The sequence below is a fragment of the Phaseolus vulgaris genome, chromosome 3 (assembly GCF_051622355.1).
Source record: "Phaseolus vulgaris cultivar YP4 chromosome 3, ASM5162235v1, whole genome shotgun sequence".
NCBI classification, from domain to species: Eukaryota; Viridiplantae; Streptophyta; class Magnoliopsida; order Fabales; family Fabaceae; genus Phaseolus; species Phaseolus vulgaris.
The window spans coordinates 13,625,781-13,649,510 of NC_143500.1; the positions used below are offsets into that span (position 1 = coordinate 13,625,781).

Sequence of the window (23,730 nt, forward strand, 5' to 3'; positions counted from 1 at the left end):
GCTTGAAGAACATTTGATCTAAGCAATTCAATTCCTTTTAACTAATATGACTTAACCTTAGGTGCCATAAAGAGGCCTCCATATCCAAGGCATTCACATTATCTTTACCAACCAAAGCTTTTGTCTAATATAGTTCATATTATTTCTCTCCTCTAGCCAAAACCAAGTTACCATTGATGAGTTTCCACTTTCCAGAACCAAAGTGATTATCATAACCACCACCACCAAACATTTGCAGAGAGATCAAATTAAAATGGACATCATAAGCATGTTTGACTCCTTTGAGCAACAACTATTCCCATGTTTGTTTGTGATAAGTGTCATTATTTAATAATTTTTTATGCAAAACAAATATACATTTATTGATTTTAACTGTTGATTAAGTTGTGTGTCTTCCTTCTAATCTCTTCATTAAAATCATCACTATTTTTTGCTTGCAAAAAAACAACTCCATTAGGGTTCAAGTTGGTAATAAAAACATGAAAATTCCCTCAATACTCGGGTAAAGTGTTTAGTAGTCATAGTCTCAAGACTTCATCATCAAACTTAATACCCAATTCTGATAACTAATCTAAGAGCCTTTGAAATTCATTCAAGTGATCTGAAATGGAAGAATTCTCCCTATATCTCATATTCATCAGACAAGTCAACAAATACAATTTATTATTTTTTTATTTAGAAGCATACAAGGACTCGATCTTCGCCCACAAAGTTATAACATGTGTCTTATTTGGAATGTGATTATTAACATTGTCTTCTAAAAATTTTCGAATAAAACCACACATGTTGGTGTTCAAAGTCTCAGTCTTCTTCAAACATAGAATTTGACTTATGAGTAGCAAAGACAGGAAGATGCTTTTTCTTCACAAACAACAAGTCTTTCATCTTGTCCTTCCACTAGTGATAATTAGTGTCATTCAAAGCAACCATTTTACTATTCTCCTCTTTTATTCAAGCAAGTTAAATAACCCAAAAATAAAAGTCAAAGAGTTATGCAACCACTCTGATAGGGAAACAACGACACAATAACAATATAGGGCACACTCTAATAGTCAATGCAATGAAAATAAATCTCCTATAACTTTTAAAAGTCAATAAGGAGCAACAAAAAATGAACAATAATAGAAAATCACCAAAATCACTAAAATAAAGACACATATTTTAATGCAAAAAACCCCTCAAAGCTAAGGTAAAAACTATGGGTTGCCCAAACCAAAGAAATAGCTCCATTATGATCAATAAAGCTTATAAAAGAGTCTCAATCAAATGCACAAAATAGTTCTAACATCCAACCAAACAATAAAGTAATAACGCTTACAAATAAGGAACAAAGAAGATGAAAATACCCAAATACATAGGCACTCTTACTCAGATTTCGTATCAACCATCCAACCATTCAAAATTTGTAATTCTTTCTTTAACTTGCTTACTTTGTTTTGAAGCAAATTGTACATGGCTTTGAGTTTATTGTTAGAATAGGCCAACTTATTAGCCAAATCATGTAGTTCTTTGAATGCATCTAACAATTAATAATAATTTGTACTAGTTTCAAAACTATAGGAACTTACACTACTTTTAGTATCACAATCAACCATCAAGCAAAAAATTACTTCTTCATTAAATTTTGAATATTCACTACAAGTGGATACATCATTTTCATCCCATGCAACATATGCTCTTTTAGCTTTAGAAGGTTTCTAATACTTCTTCTCACCAAATTGTCTTTATATTGCACATTTGGACGTTCAATTTTTATATGTCCTTACTTTTCCCAAGTAAAACAATTAAAGTTAGGAAAAATAAATTATATTATTATACTTTTTTCATTTGAAGCCCTTGTCTATGCTTTTCTTTTTTTAGAGATCTCCTGAATTTTTTCACTAAAAGAGATAAAAAAAATTGCATCACTTCCCTCGTCAACAAAATCACTTGTTTCTTCTTTATGGATTGCAATCTTTAGGCTTCTTTTCGCCATTACTTTTCTATTTATCTAGGTTGTTCATCTCCAACTCATGCTCTCTTTGAATCATGAACTAGTTGTGACTTTTGGTTGTCAATTTATATCTAATAATTGCAAAACCTTTACATCTAACTCTTTTTTTCTCAACAATTTGATGGAAGGCACCTTCTCCTCCAAGCAACGAAAGACTATTAGAGACTTTAGAAAACTTTTAACTCTTCAATTTTCTAAAAAAAAAATCTTAGAATTGTGTTTCTATTCCAAGGTGAAAGAACTAGGAAAAGATTACCCCTATGTATGAGCCTAGTGAACAAGAAGAAGCTTTTAGAAGCATTTCAATTCTCATTAAAAGGTGAGTGTTACATGGACCAAGGTGTCTTATTTATATATGCTTAGTCCCTTGACCCTTCTTACACAAAAAATGTGGGACTAATAAGTACAAAAAGTTATGTACAAGGCAAGATAGGTATCACACCAATTTGCATTATTTTTACATTATTCTACTTTATGTAGGACTCCTTGCTTCAAGCTTATTCATCAATGTCTTCATGCATTTGCCAAAATCTAAGGTGTTATTGGATAAATTTCCAAGGCCAAATCAAGACACATTTAATTCTCAAAGGAATCTCACTTATGTTTCCATAAAATCCTATAAAATTAAATGAAAAATGTACACCTATACAATTTTTACAATACTAAGAAGAAAGAAGAAAATTTTAGTGTTTTATTCATAAAACTAGAAGAGTCTTTATCATTGAAGTTTCAACTCTTTCTATCCTCTTAGCCATGCATTTTGTGACTATATTATTTCTATTACACTTTGATAAGTCCCATAAGATGATTTATAATAGGAGTGAATCTTTTGAGCACATATGAGATTTTTTCCCTTGCTGCATTTTGAGCATTTCATATTCTTGAATCAAGGAATGTTTTCTTGCTCTATTCACATCTAATGCACTTCATATGTTATGATGGAAAACTAACCATGTGTAGGATTATTCTAACAATTTCTAATCAAATAAATGACAAAACAAAAAATGTAAAAAGGGTCAGAGATGAAGAAACTTCAATCTATCTTGGTTGACGCCACAATAAAGAGAACTTAATTAATATAGAAATATCTGCCACTTTGATTTAGAAACTCAAAGATAAGGACCAAATATTCTAATAAAAAACTTAGAGAGAATTCTCAACTCAAAACAATGGTTCAATTTAAAAATAAGCAAATTTCAAATACAAGAAACTACCAAAAGTCTTATCTACTATGGACCTTGTACTCCTGGGTACAAGCACTACTAAGGCCCATCCAACAGGCCTCTTGAAACTAGAGTTTAAAAAATCTTTAATTACAAGAAAAAAATAAAAACATATACAAGGCCTAATAAAAGCTCAATAAAAACAAATAAAAATAGAAACAATTACAAGTTCCAATAAAAGTCTAAAATCAAAAGCTACACAAAAATATAAAACTTCTATTCTAGCTCCATGCCTACTATGTGGTCCTTAAGAGGGTCTAAACGAAAACTCGACCTCAAATTTAGCTCTTTATTACCTAAAAATTAAAATACACATATAAGTTCTAAAAGAACCCAAATCCAGAAAAACAAAAATCTACCGAAATTAATATTTGAATCTTATGAGAGTCAAATCTCTAATTATCATTGAGTATGAAGATCTTCCTCCAACATCAAATACCAACATGAAGAAAAAAGATCAAACTATTTTAAAATAAATGTTTTATTTCCAAGCACACGAAGAGGACAAAATCCTTAGAAGCAGGATAAATATAGAAGAAATGTTTCTTAATGTTGATACAATCAATGAAAAACAAGAGGACAAGTGGTTTCTTAATGTTGATACAATCAATAAAAAAATAAGAGGACAAGTTAAAAACTTATTTAATTTTTTCTAAATTTTTTTCTTTTTTTATCTCTTTTTCTTCTACAAATGGATTTTTCTGTTACTCCTTGATATTTAAGTTTTTCTAGGTAATAAAACAAAAAAAAAAAAGCAAGTTAGTAATGTTTTTCAATGAGAAGTTAAAATCATGATTTGAATGGAAATAAGAGTTCAAAGGATAAGAGTTTCCTTTAAGGATTCTTTCTTAAGTGGGTGCTATAAGAGACTCTTCCCCTTCTCTGTATTTTTCTAACATTTCCTTTTCTTTATTTTCTCTTTCTCTCTTTTCCTTCTTTTCTTTTTCTCTCTTTTCTCCTTCTCTTCTTTCCTTCTCCTCTATTTTCTTTATTCTTTCTTCAATCTTTTCCAGTCTTCTCTAATTTTCTTTTGTATCTATGTAAACTTTCTTTGCATTTCCATTATCTATTTTTTCCCTTTATTTTCTTTATTATTTCTTCAATTTTTTCCAAGGATTCTCTAATTTTCTTTTGCATCTACGTAAACTTTCTTTGCATTTCCATTATCTATTTTTTTTCCTCATAAGCTCTTTTACGTTCTCTCAAAAATATTTTTCTTACAAATTATTTTTCTCTTGTAATAAATTTTCGCCTTTTTTCCATAAATTCTCACATTTCTTCTTTAAGCTTTTTATTTCTCTCATAAGGAGAGACATTTTTTTCTCACACAAATTTTCAAGTCATGCCACTTTAATATCCTTGATTTTATACCAATTCCAACATCATATTGTCTTTATCCACGGATCTTTAGTTTATATCCTACAAATATAAAAAAAAACACACACACAATTTAACATTATGAAAATCATCTCAATCAACAATAAATGGACAAGATGAGGAAATTTGACTTTTTTCCTTTTAGTATGTCATCCATTCTCTTAACAATTTAAAAAAAATTTATCTCATTGCTCACTAAATATTCACACTCAATTCAATCATGTTACTCTCTTGAAAGGTTATGCACTCTCACTTAAATTCATCTTTACTTTTTTTTTAAAAAAAAACTCTCAATCAACCCATCAAGTCAAAGATGTAATAAATTTAAGTTCAACCCAATGCGATCAAGAAAATGAAAACTCTAAAACAAAAGTAAAAAAAAAAAAACTTAAAAACAAGTAAAAAAACTTAAAATAAAAAATAGACTAAACCAAACAAATAAAAAATATAACAAAACTAAAAATAAGACAATGAAATAAACCTTTTAAAAATATAAAAGTAATCTAAACAAAATATTTAGAATTACCACTAGAAATATATATAAAAAAAAAATAACTTAACACAATTAGAAAAATCTCAATCTCTAACCAGCAAAAAAATTCTAACAATTCAACCCAATACTAGGTCTCAACTGAAATAAAAAAAAAACAAAAAAAACATTTTCAGCTAGACAAATTGGTGCATCAAATCCCTTCAATTTAATTATCACCGCACTCAAATTGCTACCAATACACGTTTTCAGTTTCAAATATGATAATCCATTTTTCTAGAATTAATATTCAAATCCACATGTCGATTTGTTCGCGTGTCAAATCAAATTCATCACATAGCGACATTCTGCACCGCTTGAGTTAAAATCACAGAAAAGCAGTCCAACGAATTCGGTTCAAAGAAGAAATTATCAATGGTAAAAACCTCTGGAACCAATTGAACCAGATCACCGGAATGATTCCGATCAGAATTGAAATCAGCTTCCATGTTTCAATTACCTCACCGAATGTTTCAATGAGCTCCTACAATCCAGCTGCGTGCCACGCTTGATAACTGATTATTGCTTTCGCCGGAAAATTGAGGCACAATAGTTCCTTGTTTTTCAGATTCAGTTGCACCGTTTCATGATGAAGAACCGCTATCCGCCGTTCACCGACCAAGCAACTGTTTCCAGAAATGCCAGAAAAAAAAACTGCTCCCCGAGATTGCAATCTTCGCTTTCCAGGAATTGCGTCCGTGAAAAAATTCCATTGATTAAATTGCAACTCAAACACAGTTATTCAAATTGAATTTTCTACTTGCACCACGAAAATTTGACATCACGCAAAACAAAATTCGGAACAGTTATGGAAAATCTGAAACTAAGCCCAAAAATCTAAGCTGTGATAAATGATCATATATAAAGAAGCTCCAATATACATTGATTTGACTTCACAATAAAAGAAATGGATGAGCCGGGAAAAGATATGTCAATTTGAATTGGAAACTCAAACATAAAGAAAACAAATTTTAGAAGATTTTTGAATTGGAAACTCATGCTGTTTGGATTAGGAAAGGAATGTGTGAGGATTTGAGAGAGTGGATGTGTGAGGAAAGTGTGAAGAAAGTGAGGGTATTTGGATTGGTGTATCTTAGGATGGATGTGTGAGGAAAGTTTATGGGAGTTTGTGAGTGATGTGATGGTTATGAGGGAATTTTAATATTTTTTAAAGGTGTGAAATGTTACTTTACAGATTAATCCTTGTCTATTAAAAAATTAATAATAAAATGAGTTGTTTTTGTTTAAAAATGATAAACTTTCACACATTTCGTAGATTTAAAAATTATAATTAAAAAATATATGTTAAATGTATAATATAAAAATTATAATTAAAAAAAAATATGTATTCAACAAATTAAATAAAAACAGAATTTCAAGTAATAAAATTGAAAAATAAATCAAATCTTATATAAATAAAAAGATATTATTTTTTAATATTAAAAATCCTCTAAAAATGAAAAATAAAAAATACTACAACAACAAAAATATAACGTAATTAATAATAGAAAAAAAAATTCATAACATAATATAATAAAATAAATTATAACTCATAAACATAATAACTATATATAGAAATATTTTAATATAAAAATAAAAACAGAATTTCAAATAATTTCTTTAAATATTAAACGTATACTATAAAATTAAAAACTAAATCACATCTTATATAAATAAAAAATTACTATTTGTTAATATTAAAAAAATTCACAATAAAGCAATCTAAAAAATACAAAAGCAACAAAAATATAACATGATACATAAATACATATTTTAATATATTAATTATATTTTCAGTTTCTAATGAATAATTTAAGTTAGAATAAAATTATTTTAAGTGATGGATTCTTTTTAGGGATTTTTTTGTATTAAATAAATTAAATATTTAGTATAAAATAAAATGAAAATGTTTAGTATAACCTTTTGGTGATGACCATGATTCAACCCAGGTAATATTTTTAATTTTAATTAGATATAGTATATTCTTTTTTTAAAAAAAAAACTAAATCCAACCACATTTAATAAAATATCTGATTAGAACTTGAAAAATAGGTATCACCTGATCTACTCTAATAACTAATATATAAATGGAAGATTTTATATTTTTTTTTACACTGATTTATAATATTTTATAAAATAATAAACAAACTTAAATCTTCCTTAAAATTTATTATGATTTGTTTCTTCATTTTATATATATATATATATATATATATATTTTAAACATTGTACAATAATTTTTTTTAAATATTAATACATTCAAATGAAGCATTGTGATACATTCAAATGAGGGTAAATTTGGAAATAAGGGATGCTGACATGGCTTTCCTTCTACATCTCTTCATTTTGAGGGGAAAGGATATTTACTGTTCACAGGTATATCCTCTCCTTCACTTCCTTGCACATTCCTTGATCCAAACCATGGATATCTACTCACATTCTTCCTCTTGAACAGTACATCCATGAAAGCAAACAGGGGGCAAAAGTTCTAATGAAGAATTTAAAAAGAATTCTCATTTCAAATTATGACTACAAAAGTCTACAAAAAATTCAAATTATAAGTACAAAGAGTTTAAAAAAAAAACGTATATACTACAGACTTTATACTAATGGCTCAAACACTACTAAATCACAAGCCTCTTACTAGAGTGTAGGAAGTCTTTAATTAAAAAAATAAAATATTTTTAAAATCTAATAAAGGTTCAATACAAAGAAATAGAAATAGAAAGAATTACAAGGTCTAACACCAAAAATTATAAAAAAAAACATATTTTAGCTCTAAACCTATTTTATGGTCTTTAAATGTTACCTCTAAATTTACTTTATGGTCCTTAAGCTCTCCCTCATGATGTTACCTCCAAGGTGTGTTTAGAAAAGAAGGATGTCATTATGTTACCTCCAAGATGTGTTAGAAAAGGAGAACGATTTGGCCAAAAGAAGGTCAGGGAGGAATTGATTTCTAAACTTTTTCTAAAAAAATTCTCTTTCTTAAGTTTTTTACAAAAAATAGTTTAAATTTGAAAATAGAATGCGATTAGATTAGGAATAAAGATTAAGTAACTAAAGGAATAGAAATATTGTAAAAAAGATTTATACTTGATATATGATCCTACATAGAGTCTCATCTATTCAACATTAGAATAATTGATTCCACTATTTTTAATAAGTTTTTACAAAACAATTACTTAACTATTACTAACATCAGTAAACTCTTAAAAACTTTCAAGAGGATATCAACAAAAAATAGTTATTGATAGCTCAAGAGAATATTAATCTTATCAACTCTAGAAGACACAAGAAAATATCTACCTTATCTATCATTGAACAACAAAAAACAAACACTGGACACTTTAACAAGAACATAAATAAAAAGTTTACAAAATTATCACAGCAGAAGCAAACAAGGTTCTTTCACTACATAGCACAACCTTGAATATGAGAAATCTTGTAAGTATAGTTTGTATGTGTGAAAATTTCTCAAAATATCTTAATTTGATTCACTCTTTTGTGATTGTATTCATTGTATAAAATATTGGGATAAAAGCTTTACTTATTGAGTTTTGAAAATGCTAACTTAAAATAGATATTAATGCACTATTGATTATTCCAGTTAAATTTGAAAAATAGTTGCAACCCTTCCTCTTTTAATCGATCATGGCAAGTGTTAATTGATTATTTATACTTTACAATTAATGCAGAAAATATATTTAATGAATTATGAAATATGTTAATCAATTAATATCCTTGTTTCCCTACTCATTGGTTTAATTGATTATTAAAGTGATAATTGATTAGTTTATTTTGAACCTCATCAAGAATAGTTTAATGGATTAACAAGGCCATAAAACCTTTTAAAACATTTTTTCACTTTTCAAAACATGTTTTCTTTTAATTCATTTTAGTATTGGTTGTGTGTTGATTAAAAGCATTGTGATACCTTGTAAGAAAGACTTAACAACATACAATGAAAGGTGGAAACTCTCTAAACAACTTCAACATCTTCATATTCAAACATTAAAACAATTTTTCTTGAGACTTGAGACACTCTTTAAGTTCAACAAGGTATCCCACATTTCCTTAGTCTTGTTGCTTTCAGAAAAACAAAAGAATAATCAAGAATCAATGAGAGGTCATGATTTTTTAGCTTTACAATCATGAGTCTTTCTTTGTTCATCTTGTTTGAGGTCATTCCATGGTTTATATACCATTTACAACTATAAGGACAATTGATTATATCATCTTAAATACTTTTATCAATTGATTTAATGAAAATAATCATTCTAACTCCAAAAAGGATAATTCCCAACTGAAAACATAGGTGGCCTATTGATTAAAGCACATTCAACAAAAGACAATTTTCCCTAAGCCATTTAAAAAGGATTTTATAAATCTTGAGTAACTTTCAAGAATCGTCTTTTGATACTAATTATTGAAATATATAATGAGTTCAACATGAGATGAATTAAACTTTTAAATATTTTCTCAAATTTTAAAAATATAAAATACTTATCATATTTTCTTTGAATCCATTAATCCAAGAAGTGAATCTTGAACAAGTTTTCTTAAGGTGTTTTATCAACTTTTCTATTTTCAAATCAAAGAAAAATTCCATTCAAAATTAAATGCATGTAAACAATATAAAGAAAGAAGAAAAACATAAAAGATTTTATACTAGTTCACTTTTCAAAGAAGCCTACATCAAATTGCTCAATCACACTAATCAAGCCAATCCACTAAATTCAAGTTTTCACATACACTCTACTAGAAAAACAAAACAAACACTTGATCTTAAACCTTACAAGATCACCAATAACTTATGAAACCCTCAACAATCTAGCCTTGATAACCTTGATCAAGAAACCCACAAAAACAACAAATCAACATCTACAACATAAATCACATCATCGGACAATATGCATTTGACTATCTTAGCACAAATCTCGCAGGCAGATGATCCAATTTATGAATCACATGTGTATATATCACTGAGACTGAATAACTAAGAGGAATCAAAATTCTCAAAGATCTCAAGAAAATTGTGATCTACAAAACCAGTGAGTATGTCGATATAGAAAATAGAGGGATTATGTATTAGTTTTTCTAGACAGTGTGCTAGCTTGTACAACATTGAAAAACTTGGAAGAAAGACAGAATCAGAAGCTTGAACAACTTGTTGCATCTTGTTTTTTGTTTAGATTCAGATTCTTTCTCTAAGATATTTATTCGGCTTAAGGTTAACTTTGTACTTCAAAAACCACATCTACCCCTATCGCAGCATGACAATTTCTGTTTGTGAAATCTTTTTTATAATGTAAAAAATAGGGAGAAAATAGAAAAGTTTTGGAAGTAGAGTGTATAAGAGTTTGGGGAGAATTTTCTTTGTTTCTTATATGAACTCAACTGCACACATTCGCATACAAAGTGTTTGTGCTTTATTTGCTTCTAGTGATGTGCTTCTATAATGGCTTCTATGTGATATCTAAATCTGATATACTTGGTAATGCTTTTATGTGTCATTTAAACTTATAGTTTTTTATCATACAAAAAGGGGGAGATTATTAAGACGCTAGACAGTCTATCACCCATTAGACGGTCTTATAACACAAGAGTCTATATGTTTTAATGATAACAAATTATAAGGTGTGTTAAGATATCTAACGAAGTTTCTAAGTGTGCAGATTTAGTTGAAGACACATCAGACGTTATAGGTTCCTTAAACCTTTAGACGATCAATGTTCCTAAAAAATCAATACATTAGATTATGTACCTTGTTAAAATTTGATAGATGGATTCAATATTGAACAAGATGTTTCTATAGTAGAAAGTTGTGTGAGAAAATATCATAAGACTATCTCAGAAGAGTCAACTACAGACGATCTATTTGAAAGTGCTACATCCTAGATGCTTATAAAGTAAAACTCATATCAATGAAGAAGATGAGTAAGACTCGCTAGACGATCTCACAGTGAAAAAATGTTTTAGACTGTCTAGTAAAGATGCATCAAACAATTCAATCTTCATCATAGAATTGGGTAAATCTCTAAGAATTTATATGCTATAAATAAAAATCTCAAATCAAGGATCATTGTCTGATAAGATAGCTCAACTGTGAAGAGATGTGCCCTATGATCTCACAACACTAAAATATATTAGACGGTCTCATTAGAGGTTCCTTTTGCTCATGGACACATTATAAGATGTTGTCAAACAGTCCCAAAAGTCACAACAAGATACACAACACTAAAGCACGTAAAAAGATAAAATATATAATGCTTATAAACATATGATACGGTCATTGAAGTACGCATATGACATACAATCATCTCGTTTCCTGCTCATCAGACAATCTGTTATATCAAAGAGTTTCTATACTTAACTTTTACATTCTTGGAATACCTTATGACACTACTTATAAGTTTTAGAATCTTATTTGACCTTCTTCATTCATATAAAGTACGACTTTCAAATAAGATTTATAAGTAAATGTTTTTGGAAAGATTTTGTATACAAGAATGAAAAACATATCACATTAGAAATCTCAAATATTATGTGCTTCAATGTTTTGTGAATGAAAATTCTATTTTGATTATCAAACTAATTCAATACATTTGTGCATTCAAGATTAAGTTTAAAATTATATTAGAAAGTTTTCAAATGAACAATGTATACTCGAAAGTTTCCGAAAAATAAAGTACTTGTATTTTCCATATTAAAGAGTTTTTGGAAATGTATTTTGTAGAAGTGTATTTAGGTTAAAATATGATTATACTTCAACGTTCAAACTTTATATTATCTTGGAAATTATTTGAAAATGATTTACGGTTAAATGTTCAAGAACGAAAAGTTTTGATAATTCAAAAAAATATAAAAGATATTGTTTAAGTGGTATCCATGTTTTATTATGATGATTATATTATTCACTGATACTTATATATTTTCCATAAATTATCAAAGGAACTTAAATGAGCATATAAAGTTGAAAGTCAAAGTTTCCTAATTGAGCGTCTCATAGGAAAGAGATGAAGTTTCAAAGTGAGATTCATGCAAATTTAGATTGAAGCAATATCAAACGACTACAAACAAAGATAAAGAATATTCAAAGTAAAAACAAGTGATATGTGGATTAAAGGCTCATATCTAAACTTTCCTTTATGAGCATGTTATACAAACAAGATGATGAAAAATGCCAAAAGGAAATATTCGAGTACAAAGATAATTCAAGCTTAAACATTCAACTTTTTAAAGATAAAGAAAGTATTTGAAATGCTAGTAGTTGTTTGAAGACACGCAAAACACATTAGAGCTAAAGTTCCCATTTCGAGCATCTAACACATTGAAGATGAAAAACAACGTGGCAAATTTGACTAGAATATTAAGTTAAGAGAATTAAAGTTGTTATGATCATATTTGAAGAATATAAAGAATTTTTTTTTAAAGAAAAAAAGCCTTGTGTCTACATACAAAGACTTGGATCTCTCTAAATCCAACTCAAAAGAGGAAGCTCATATCGACCTCAATTCAACACGTGGAACATTTCATATTCTAAAAAATCTAATGAAAAGGTATATCTTTCTGAACTTTACTCAATTAGAGAAGCATATCACGAACTAGTATCATATAATGCACACATTATAGCGGAGCGTAAAGCTTTGAAAAAGGAATATAAAATGTTAGTTTTGAACTAGATAATGTAACTAAAGAAAATCCAGAACTCTCACAGGCTAAAAATAGATTGCGTGAAGAGAATATGTATTTGAATCAAATCCTAGAAACTTAAAACACTGATCTAACATAGGTCCAGAAAAAACTTATTTTAGTTAAATAAAAACTAAGAAAAAAAACTGATGAATTTGTAAACAAGAAAACACTAGACGATCTTGGGACTGAAAACTCTACTCTTAGGAAAGTCTTAGCATAGTCTGAAATTTGTGGTAAATATCTAAATCTTCTAATTAGGAATTCCAAAGGTCCTCATTATAAAATTGGTATAGGATATGTAGAAAAGAAAACATAATGCATCCATATACATGTACCGTCTTACATTTTAATATTGATTGATCGTTTGAAGATTTAAGCAACCTAGAATTTCTGATGGGTCTTCAAATAAATACGCACACTTAGCAACTTCGCTAGACATCTTAACACACCTTATAGTGTTTGTTATCATAAAAAAAAAATATACTTTCGTGTTACGAAACTGTCAGATGGGTGATAGATTGCTTAACATCTTAACATACCCCTACTCCACTACCCTTAATGTTGGTAGCCCCATCCACTAATAGGATTCATCCCTGAGCTTCCATATTTTGTCAATCCAGAGGGCGAAGTGTGTTCCTTGATAAAGTCAATTAGTATATGTCTCTTAATAGGTCCTTGAGTCTCATCATTTAAATCATATTTGGATAGTTCAATAGCCCATTTTATTATTCTTCTGGCAATGTTTGGCTTTAGAAGAACCTGCTTTATTGGAAAATAAATCATAATCATGATTTTGTAGCTTTGGAAATAACGCCTCAAGTGTCGAGTTATGATGACTATTGAAGGTACCGCCTTTTCTAACTTTTGATATCAAATTTCAATACCTTGCAATACTTTGCTAACAAAATATAATGGTCTGTATTCTCTATCAAAGTTCTATACTAATGTCGAGTTGATTGCTTGCTCAGTCTCGGTTATGTATAGCTACAAGGGCACACTTTCTTGGTTTGCCAAGGATCGAAAGGTTGGACAAGTATTCCTTCAACTTTGAAAAAGTTTCCTCACATTCCGATCTCAAAGAGAAGCGTTTGTTATTCCAGAGGCACTGAAAGTATGGAAAACCCTTGTTGCCTCCTTTTCGAAAAGAAACGAGATAAGACAACCATTTGTCTGATTAATTGTTAGAATTCTTTGCATTAGTTGGGTTTCTCATGTTTATAGTGCCCGAACACTTCTTTGGATACGCCTCAATTCCCTACTCAATAAGAATGAAACCCATTAATTTACTTGCCTTTACCCCGAAGATGAATTTTTTAGGGTTGAGCTTCAACTAATACTTGTTAATCATTGCAACACAACTCCTTTAGCCTGATGTTTTCTTCATCAATGGACGTGACTACCATGTCATCGACACATACTTCCACATTTATCCCTATCATGGGTTGCAAAATTTTATCCATCAGGCCTTGATATGTCGCACTAACATTCTTTAGGCCAAAAGGCATAACTCGATAACAATAATTAGCTGCATCGACCAAGAAAATCATATTTTCTTCATCCATCAAATGCATTCAGATTTCATTGTAACTTGAATATGCATCCATTAAATTGAGCAATCCACAACCCAACCCATTGACCACCAGAGCATCTATGTTTGGTAACAGGTAAGAGTCTTTAGGACAAGCATTGTAAGTTAGTAAAGTCCATGCATATGCACCACTTCCCACTTGGTTTCTTTAGCGTCACCGTATTAGCCAACCACATAGGATATTGAATTTCTTGTATGTGATTAGGGACTAGGAGCTTCTGGATTCTTCTTTTTACAACCCTTATCTTCTCCTTACAAAGCTTTCTTATGCTCTAAATCATCAAATTTTCTTTTAGGTCTACTAGTAGTCGATGACAAAGGAAATCAAGGTCAATGCCTCGCACCTTCAAAGTTTCCCATGGGAAAACATGGATATTTTTTTTTATCAACTCAACCACCTGGTGTTCTACCTATTCGACCAAATATGCTTCTAGCTTTATTATCTTTTTGTTGCCCATGTCTACTTACCTTACATCTCCCATGATTGGGGCCTTTGGTCCTCATGCGTGATGCGAGGATCCATCTCCAACACGCTCAAATTTGAGGATGTGGAGATGATGTAAGTGTTATTGCAGGTTCAGAGGCTGCTCTCGTAACATTTATGAACTACTTTTGAAGTACCTTCATAGTTGCAATCTTCCTTTCTGGGGTAGGAAACATAACCTTAAGGTGGATAAAAGATACCACAACCTCTAACTTGTTTAGGGACAACCTCCCCAAGAATAGGTTATATGCGGATGGGGCATTGACCACTATGTACCAAACAACAATGATCTTTGTGAGTTACTTATTTAAGAAGGTGGTTCTCAAATTGGCATGACCTCAAACTTCAACATGTTCGTCCAAGAAGCCAACTAGTACTCTGTCTAAAGGCTTAGATTGATCTTCTTAAAATTGAACTAAAATGTTCAAGGATAGGTATCTTATGCTCTTCGGTAGCTGTAGGTCGAGACTTTGGGGATCTTCTATGTTAAGGGCTCTCTGTTTGAGGGGACCTATGGATATAATTTTGTAAATATTTGTCCCTCGCTAATCATGATAGTTGGGGCGTCAAGGCATAACACTTTTTGTATTGTGTCCCAAAGCGTGATGAAAATCACACCACACCCCAGAGGTGACCAAGTACCCGATCAAATTTTCTTCGAAACTCAAGTCGCTTAGTCGCCTTCTCATCGGCCAGAATTTCCTTTCGAGAGATTGTCAAAGGAGGTAAGCTAGGCATTTCTTCCTGTGAACGTTGGATGATATCAGAGGCGTACCGTCGATTGAAATGTCAAGAGGATGAAGAGTTATCCTCTCGTGTTCTTCAGTCTCGTTGGACCTCTTTGATTATTATCAAAGGGAGGTGCCGCTCTTTCTCATGTCTCTTCCTACTCATGACCTGTTCAACTTTTATGTGAGATGTAGCTCTATTTTTTTATACAACCCAACTCGACAAGAAGATGACTAAGGACACCACAAACACTTCACACCTAGGTCAGTCATCTCAGCATACAAGACAAGACTCCACCAAATCTCAGAAGAGTCTCAATAGAAGATAAACCAAACATGGACAAGAATATAAGTTATTCTTTCTTCTGGTCTTTTTACAAGATAAGCTTGAGTAAATAAATTGGGTTCACTTTGGGCCCCAATTAGAAGAATAAGCTAGAGTAGGGTGTACTTAGTATAATTTGGACTTGTGCAAAATACAACTACACCTCCATGTGCCACCCCATGTTAACTCTTTTAACCTACCTTCTAGAAACTATTCATACGGTGCGACATTAGCTAGGCTAGGCCTAGTTTCTAGAAGCCTCTCCATAATTTTGCCTCTACCCCTCTCACTCTTGTTCTCTAAGACACTCTATCCTAGAAATAGATTGTATTGCCTCTTGTATGGAGACATTGAATTTTGAAGTAAAGAAACTCTGTTTGAGTGAAATTGTGAGTGCTCTCATATTTTGGGTCTTATCTTGAGTAAATTATACTTCAAGTGGCGACTCCTCACCACTCATCTTAGAATCCCTCCTCCTTCCAATTGGCGTGATCATCCCCTTCATTCCCCATAAGCTTCTCTTATCTCTTCTCTTTTCCTTTCTTCATTATGCCATTTCCTATCCATTTATGTTCTTAATTTTTCGTCTTTATAATTCGGTCATCTTTTATCTTTGTTTATCTACATTTCCACAAAGCATCATCACCACTTTTATATTTTATTTTCTCTTTGCTCTCTAAAAGAGAACCTTCACACTTAACCACTTGGTTAGGTTCGTGTGCATTGGAAATCTTCTTTGAGCTTCTCACCATATTCTGCTAATTCAAAAAGCTTATACCAAAAGTGCAACATCTAAAATGTGTCAATCTAAAATCAACTCACATCAATTTTGAATCTCTACCATTGACCTTACCTTACACTGTATGAAAGAATCACTAAAAGGACTAGTTCAAAATCCCTTGACGAAAGTGTCAACGAACATTTCTTCATTTGGTTGGTGGATGCATATGGTGATGTCGCATTACCAATTGAGATAGTCTTTCAATGGCTCATTGTTCCTTTGTTTGATATCGAAATCATCTATAGTCCTCGTTGGTTTAACTTTCTTGGCTGCAAATTATTGTACAAACATTTGGGAGAATATCGTTCAGTATTCTACTCAACCATTGCAAAGTAGTCCTCATGAAGGTTTCAACAAACATATGCATTGGATATGCGTTAGATCCTCCCAAAATCATCATTTATGTTCGGAAGGCCTTGAGATGATTTTCAAGGTCCCATGATCTTGAGAAGGGGGTGATCTTTGGGACCATGTACTATGGAGGGATTGACTTGTCCATGACTTCTCGGGAAAAAGGGTTGTGTATCTTCGTCAGGCAATGTCAAATGTGACTATGTTTGTCCCTAGCGGGTTACTTGTTTACGCATCATCTACTAGAGTTCCTTGTTATCCTTTTGTATCTCTTCATGGGCTTTTAGGGCCTCTTCCATCATCGTCAGGAGACCTCTCCCTCTTTCCTCAACCTTTCATGTTCATCATGAGCCTCTTCTAAGTGGCTTTGCTTTCCTCATTGATAGGATCCTTTTCATCAGAATTGGTTTTCCTTGGAGATTGGTGAGAGTTTGCGGAAGCTAATGGAAGAGATGTGTCAAGGAGAGCTCCATTGGAACCATGGATTCCTTAGAGTTACCGTGAGGAGTGTGGAGAGTGATTGGTTAAGCTAAATCACTTGGAGAAGATGAGAGAAGATACCAAAGGTGACTATCCTAGAGAGGTTGGACAAGAGAGTGCTTAGGCTTGCAATTTGGCAGCATAACACTCATATATTTGATATGTGTTTTCATGAGCCAAGCACTCCAATTTATAGGTTAGAGGGTCGACCATTTACAAGCAAGAAGGGTGGGAAAAATTCAAATGCAAAAGTTTGAAAATAGGCGCCTAAAACAAGTCACACTTGCCATGTGAAGGTAATGTGTTTCATGTGCGCTTCTAGGTTATTCATGATCGGCCTAGGGTTTAAGATGGATCATAATCGAGCACAAGTAAACCCTAGATAGGTTTAAAAACCCTAAACCTAAACCTAGTCTAGTTAAATGCAATTTTACAATTCAAATTTCTACACTACTTGACCTAATTGTGTAGGTCAACATTTATTTTACAAGAAATGAAATTTTATTCTAATATTTAATAACTAGAACAAGGTCTAAGATATGTAGGAATGTCCCTCTTGAGAGTATTTGTTGAGTTCCATTCTCCTTGGATTCCTATGAATGTTTCTATGATAGTCTTTTTTTTTTTTTTTGTCAGCAAAGATTAAATGAATTAAAATGAACACTTCAGGGGTATCACAACCCTTATACAAGTGCAAAAAAAAAACCCACAAAAAAAACATCCAAAAGTATCTCTACAAAACTGAAAAACTTATAAGAACCAATGCTTTTTCAGAGCTGCAACTCTGTATATTTTCTGCAAATTTTCATATTATCCAACACTATATACATAAACCACTTTCTTACATATGCACATCCAAAATCATTCCCATAAAAACCTCTAGTGATTGCCAGATATCCCTTCAAAGATGTTGAGACAAATTTGCATTGCCTTCACTCGCACTAGCTCTTGCTCAACAACTCTGCATATTACCAGCAATCTGCAATCCCAAACCATACCCATTAAGATGTCGAGACAAATCTGTTTTGCCTTCACTTGCGCTAGCTGCTACACCAAGCCTTGTTGGTCCATGATCTTATCAAAGATTTCATAGGATCTACATGTTTTGCTTGTTGATATAGACCTGCCCCTTTCTGAAGAAAATTGTTGTAGAGACACATCTACATAGGCAATTTGCTTGCAACACAGAAAACAATCATACTCCTTGCAAACTAATAGCAGTCCCTTTAAACAGAATAAAGAACCCTTTTATGGATTTTGTGTCTCTCTTGAGTTCCATTCTTCTTGGAGTATTTTGATTCTTGCTCTAATAGAACTTGTGGATGAGGGTTCTACTATCACTCGTTCTCACATCTCAAATCCTGAATGATGTTCAGGATTTATTACAAAGTGGACATGTCATCATCTTCTTTTGACTACACTGTGTGTCATTGGTTCCTCGTAGTTTAGGTGGAGGTAGGATTAATTTTACATGTCCCACAATGGACCGTTAATATATTTTGATTTAATAAAGTAAACTGATCTTAAATTAGAGAGTTTGAATGTAATTTCAACTTGCATTTATAGAGGATCAAATCCTCATATGCTTCATTTGGCTAGTTTTAATACTTAAAAAAACTAATTTAATAGGCATAAGAATTTAAGATTAAAAAAACTGACTCCACATGATTCCCATATTATTCCCATATATATTAAAAAATTTCTCGAATTTTCTAAAATTTCAATAACAAAACATCATTTCGGTTAGGCTCGTGAATGCCCTTCCGTAGATCGTCCTATGACCTATGTATCATATTCATCCCCTAAAGATTGTGGTTCCTTAGTTAATGCTTAGACTTCATTTCTAACAGTGGCTTATTCACAAGGTGCCCTTTAGTAAGTGTTTTAATATTTAATTAGTCATAAACTGACCAATAAGTTTGAGACTGCACATAAATAAATCAACTAATTTTTGTTTTATTTAAAGCATTTTCAATAAACTATAACAAGAAAAAATTGATCTCCCATTCATGGCTTAAGCTAACTTTGTCAAACGCTCAGCATTTTGGTCTACCTCACGAAGTGTATAAGACTTTACCAAATGATTTAACAATTTTATAATTGCAGCACTAATGAGATTTGTTAATTCTTAAATTTATGTGGTAATATAATATTTTTTTCATGATTATAGATGTCCTTCCTTCTATTAGAGTTTCATTTTTAATGACTTTATTTTATTCTTGATAGTAAATTTTAAGAAAAGATAGTTTAAGAGAAAAATATTTTTCTTTTCCCACAAATATATTACACTTCTCAGCAAACTTTACTTTTAACAGATGCATTTCTTTCTTTAAGGGAAATAGAGTAATTAATTAGTTTGAAATCAAATTAAGAAAAAAAAATTAATATTGAAATTAAGATGAATAAAATTATAATTTTTTGTATATGGTTAAATTTATAACAAGAGAGAGAGAGGGGTGGAGAAAAGATATCTCAACCATGAAGTAAAATGGTAAGGTAAAATAAAATATAGAAAATTATAAAATTATAATAAAATAAAATATAGAAAATTATAAAATTATAAAATTATTACAATTTAGTTATATTTAAGGACAAAGGGATAATTAGTGGTAAACTTATTATTCGATACTATATATTTTTATTATTATTTATTATTATTATATATTATTATTAAATAATTATAGAGAAGTGTTGTTTTGGAGGAATTTGGAAAAGCCTAGACAGAGGGAGGAATTTGAGTCAAAATAGAGATATGTAACGGATAATAAATATATCCTCGAGTCAATCCAAAAACCCTCCATTTCTTTGTTTGTCAAAATAATCTAAATAGCTGCAATTACTAACCCACCACCGCTTTCCAATCAAACACCACAACACACCCTTTTCTTCACTTTGAAACCCCCACCCCATATTTATTCCTGCAACAACCTCTCCCCTCAGAATAATCAACCCCTCTCTTCCTCTTCCCCTTCCCCTTCCCACCCCTTTCTCTCTCCTTTTTCTCTTCAAAGACCCTTCAATCATCTATTTCTATCCATCTCTCCTTACCATGTAAACAACCTCCACACTCTTGTTTTTCTCACCCTACTCATGCAAAAGTGTAAGCAAAAGCTAGGTATACATGCTACACACATGTATATGGTTTTCTTCTTCTTCTTCTTTTCTCCTTCCTTCTACTTTTTGTATATATATATATACACACACACGTATATCACATCGATTCCTGCTGTCGATCGTTCATTGTTTTTTCTCATGCTTTCTTCTTTCTTTTATTTCATTACTTTAGAATTTTGTGTCTGCATAATTTCTGTGTAAAAGGTGTTACATGTTTGACTTGAAAGTGATACTGATAGATTTGCTTTTATTATTAATGAAGCATTATTATTATTATTATTAATGGAATGGAATGGTGACAAAGAGATATGTTACATATGTTTGCTTCAGTTCACACCAAAAAGCAAGGGCTGCTTCTCTGATTGTGTTTTCATTTTGGTTGGCCACTTTTGATACCTATCTTCCAGTTCAGTAATTCTGCTATCATGTCTTCTTCCAATAAACACTGGCCAAGCATGTTCAAATCCAAGCCTTGCAATTCCCACAACCAATGGCAGCATGAAGACAACTCTTCTGTCCTGTCCACCGGATGCCAAAGAAGCCCTTATACTCCAGGTTTGTAACCACTGATACTTTCAAGATCACTTTTTTCCCAGACTAGATTTTGTTAATTAGAATGCTTACGCTCACCTTTTCATGGTACAAAGGAACACACAAAGTGACTTGTGATGTAGTTCAGATTTTTAAAAAAAGCTTTAATTACGTAAACAAAGTGAGACAGTTATAATATATATTCAAAGGTAACAGTGCTTGACTACCCTATTCAAAACTGAATTCCAAATATCAGTAAGTTTTTCTGAATTTCGTATCTTTTGGATATTTTTTTTGCTCCTATGAAGAAGTTCCATACAGTATTCCAAATCTAGCACACATCGGTTGTCATTTGCAATTTGTGCATGAAATTTAGGTATTTTGTTTTGTGGTTTGAAATTGTAGGAAGTGAAGAGAGAACTCCAGAACCGAAGTCAAGATGGAACCCAAAACCCGAGCAAATTCGCATTCTAGAAGCCATCTTCAACTCTGGGATGGTGAATCCCCCAAGGGATGAGATAAGGAAGATCCGGGTGCAGTTGCAGGAGTATGGCCAAGTTGGTGATGCCAACGTGTTCTACTGGTTCCAGAATCGCAAATCCAGGAGCAAGCACAAGCTCCGCCACATCCAAAACTCAAAGAACCAGAACACAGAAACACAACCAAACTCAGTTTCTCTCTCTCAAATCACACCACCTTCAACCTCATCCTCTTCCTCTGACAAATCCTCTTCAAAAGAACTAGTGCACCCAAATGGGTTTTCCTTTGGCTTCTCAAATGTCAATGATGCAGTGCCTAATTCTCCCACTGCTTCTGTGAATCAGACTTATTTTCATTCTCACAATAACACCGATTTGCTACCACCAGCAATTGAGTCTTTATACTTTCCTTTGAACAATAATGGTCAAGGTGTAATAGTTAATAATACCATCACAACGCATGGGTTTTCTGTCCCTCAGTTCTCCAACAATATCATGCAATCTCAACCACAGTGTCAACCAAATGTTGGACCTAGCAGTACTCTTTTTCTCAACGAGATCATGAACCATGGAACCTTCTCAAAGAGAGACCAAGATCAGGAAAAGGCATTAAAATTAATGCACCGTCAACAACTTAGCTTCCCTCTCACTTCACCTTCAACCACAACCCTCGTTCCCTCCATCTCAGCTCCTCCATGTCCAATCACCCAACTTCAAGGTAATAATATACATGTTGGAAATAACCCTTTTCACAAAATTGACAAAATGACACCATTATTTTTTATAAAGAAATTAGATTAAACACATCAAATCAATTTTTTGTTTGAGAAAATGTACTAGGAAAGTAAGTTATAAAAGTTACTCAGAGAATCTCTAGTTTCTTATGTCATCTACGGCATATTTATTAGGTAGGGTCTAGTTTTGAGATTAGGGTATATGTGGTGCACTGTTCATGGACATGGACGTGTGCATGGCTTGATTGGCTTATGTAGGTTATTGTAAGTGATAATTTTGAACTGGCACATGAGAGATGATTCGGTTTGTATCAGGTGTTGGTGGTGAGGTTACAGCAGATAGAGGAAAATGTATAGTTTTCATTAACGATGTTGCATTTGAGGTTATGAAAGGACCCTTCAACGTGCGCCAAGCCTTTGGAGATGAAGCTGTGCTTATCCACTCTTCCGGCCCTGTCCCCACCGACGACTGGGGCACTACCCTCCACCCACTGCAGCATGGTGCTTACTATTATCTGGTCTGCACTTTTCTTAAACACTGCAATTTTTTTTAAAGCTCCATGTTAATCACATGTGGATGATTTTTTCAATTTTTTTTCTGTTTTTGCAGATATAACGAAGTGAAGGTGGAGAGCAAAACATGATTTAGATATATAGATATATAGTTTTCTATGTTTTCGTTTGGTTGTTCTCTTTTGTCTTGCAATATGGTTCATAAAAGTGACAATCACTGGTAGAGTGTAGGTCTCAAAATATAGAAATTATGTCATGGTTGACCAGGATATTTGTATTTTCATTTTATGGATAAATAATTAAACACAGTATATTTTACTTTGAATCGTACCAAGTATTTTTCACTTCAAGTACATACATACGGTAGTTGTAGAAACGAAATTAAGATGATAAATATACAAATAAAAAACTATACATTTTGTAAAAATATAAAGCAAAATTAATATCATTATATGTCATGAGTCGGTTGATTTGTTTTATTAATTGATTAATTGATACTTGTAAGGACTATTTTAATGTTATTTATTAAAGCAATAATTCACAAAAATGTAAATTAAATATTAAGATAAATGTAAATTAATAAACAAAAAAGCACTATATTTTTATTTTCTGAGCATATAATGCGAATTCGAAGTTCCGTATACATGTGTTTTTAAATAGTGTAAAGGGTAATATAACTTTTTTGAGGAAAATGTGATGAAAGGAACAGTGATTTAATTAAGAGGGAGAGATAATTTGTGATGGCGGTCTATGTGATGTCATTCTGCCAGTTTTTTGGTTGTACTATTGTTTCACGCTCCTT

General features: G+C 31.6%; 1 protein-coding gene across 2 annotated transcripts; it reads left to right on the forward strand.

Annotated features, from left to right (window-relative positions):
- Window positions 1-20,424: 20,424 nt before the first annotated feature.
- LOC137805814 (WUSCHEL-related homeobox 9) lies at window positions 20,425-23,253 on the forward strand. Of its 2 annotated transcripts, none has more exons than XM_068605732.1 (5): window positions 20,425-20,672; window positions 21,002-21,226; window positions 21,608-22,399; window positions 22,731-22,933; window positions 23,026-23,253. In XM_068605732.1, the coding sequence occupies exons 2-5, from the start codon at window positions 21,097-21,099 to the stop codon at window positions 23,029-23,031; spliced, it is 1,131 nt and encodes a 376-aa protein (XP_068461833.1). In that variant the 5' UTR covers window positions 20,425-20,672; window positions 21,002-21,096; the 3' UTR covers window positions 23,032-23,253. The 2 variants fall into 2 exon arrangements, with proteins under 2 accessions (XP_068461833.1, XP_068461832.1); XM_068605731.1 differs by having other exon boundaries at window positions 20,501-20,657.
- Window positions 23,254-23,730: the final 477 nt, after the last annotated feature.

Excerpts from the sequence above, each read along its gene's own strand:
- LOC137805814 (XM_068605732.1), top strand. The coding sequence starts at position 21,097 with ATGTCTTCTTCCAATAAACACTGGCCAAGCATGTTCAAATCCAAGCCT. Across the intron at positions 21,227-21,607 it reads AAGAAGCCCTTATACTCCAG|GAAGTGAAGAGAGAACTCCA; the intron begins GTTTGTAACCAC and ends TTGAAATTGTAG. Across the intron at positions 22,400-22,730 it reads TCCAATCACCCAACTTCAAG|GTGTTGGTGGTGAGGTTACA; the intron begins GTAATAATATAC and ends GGTTTGTATCAG.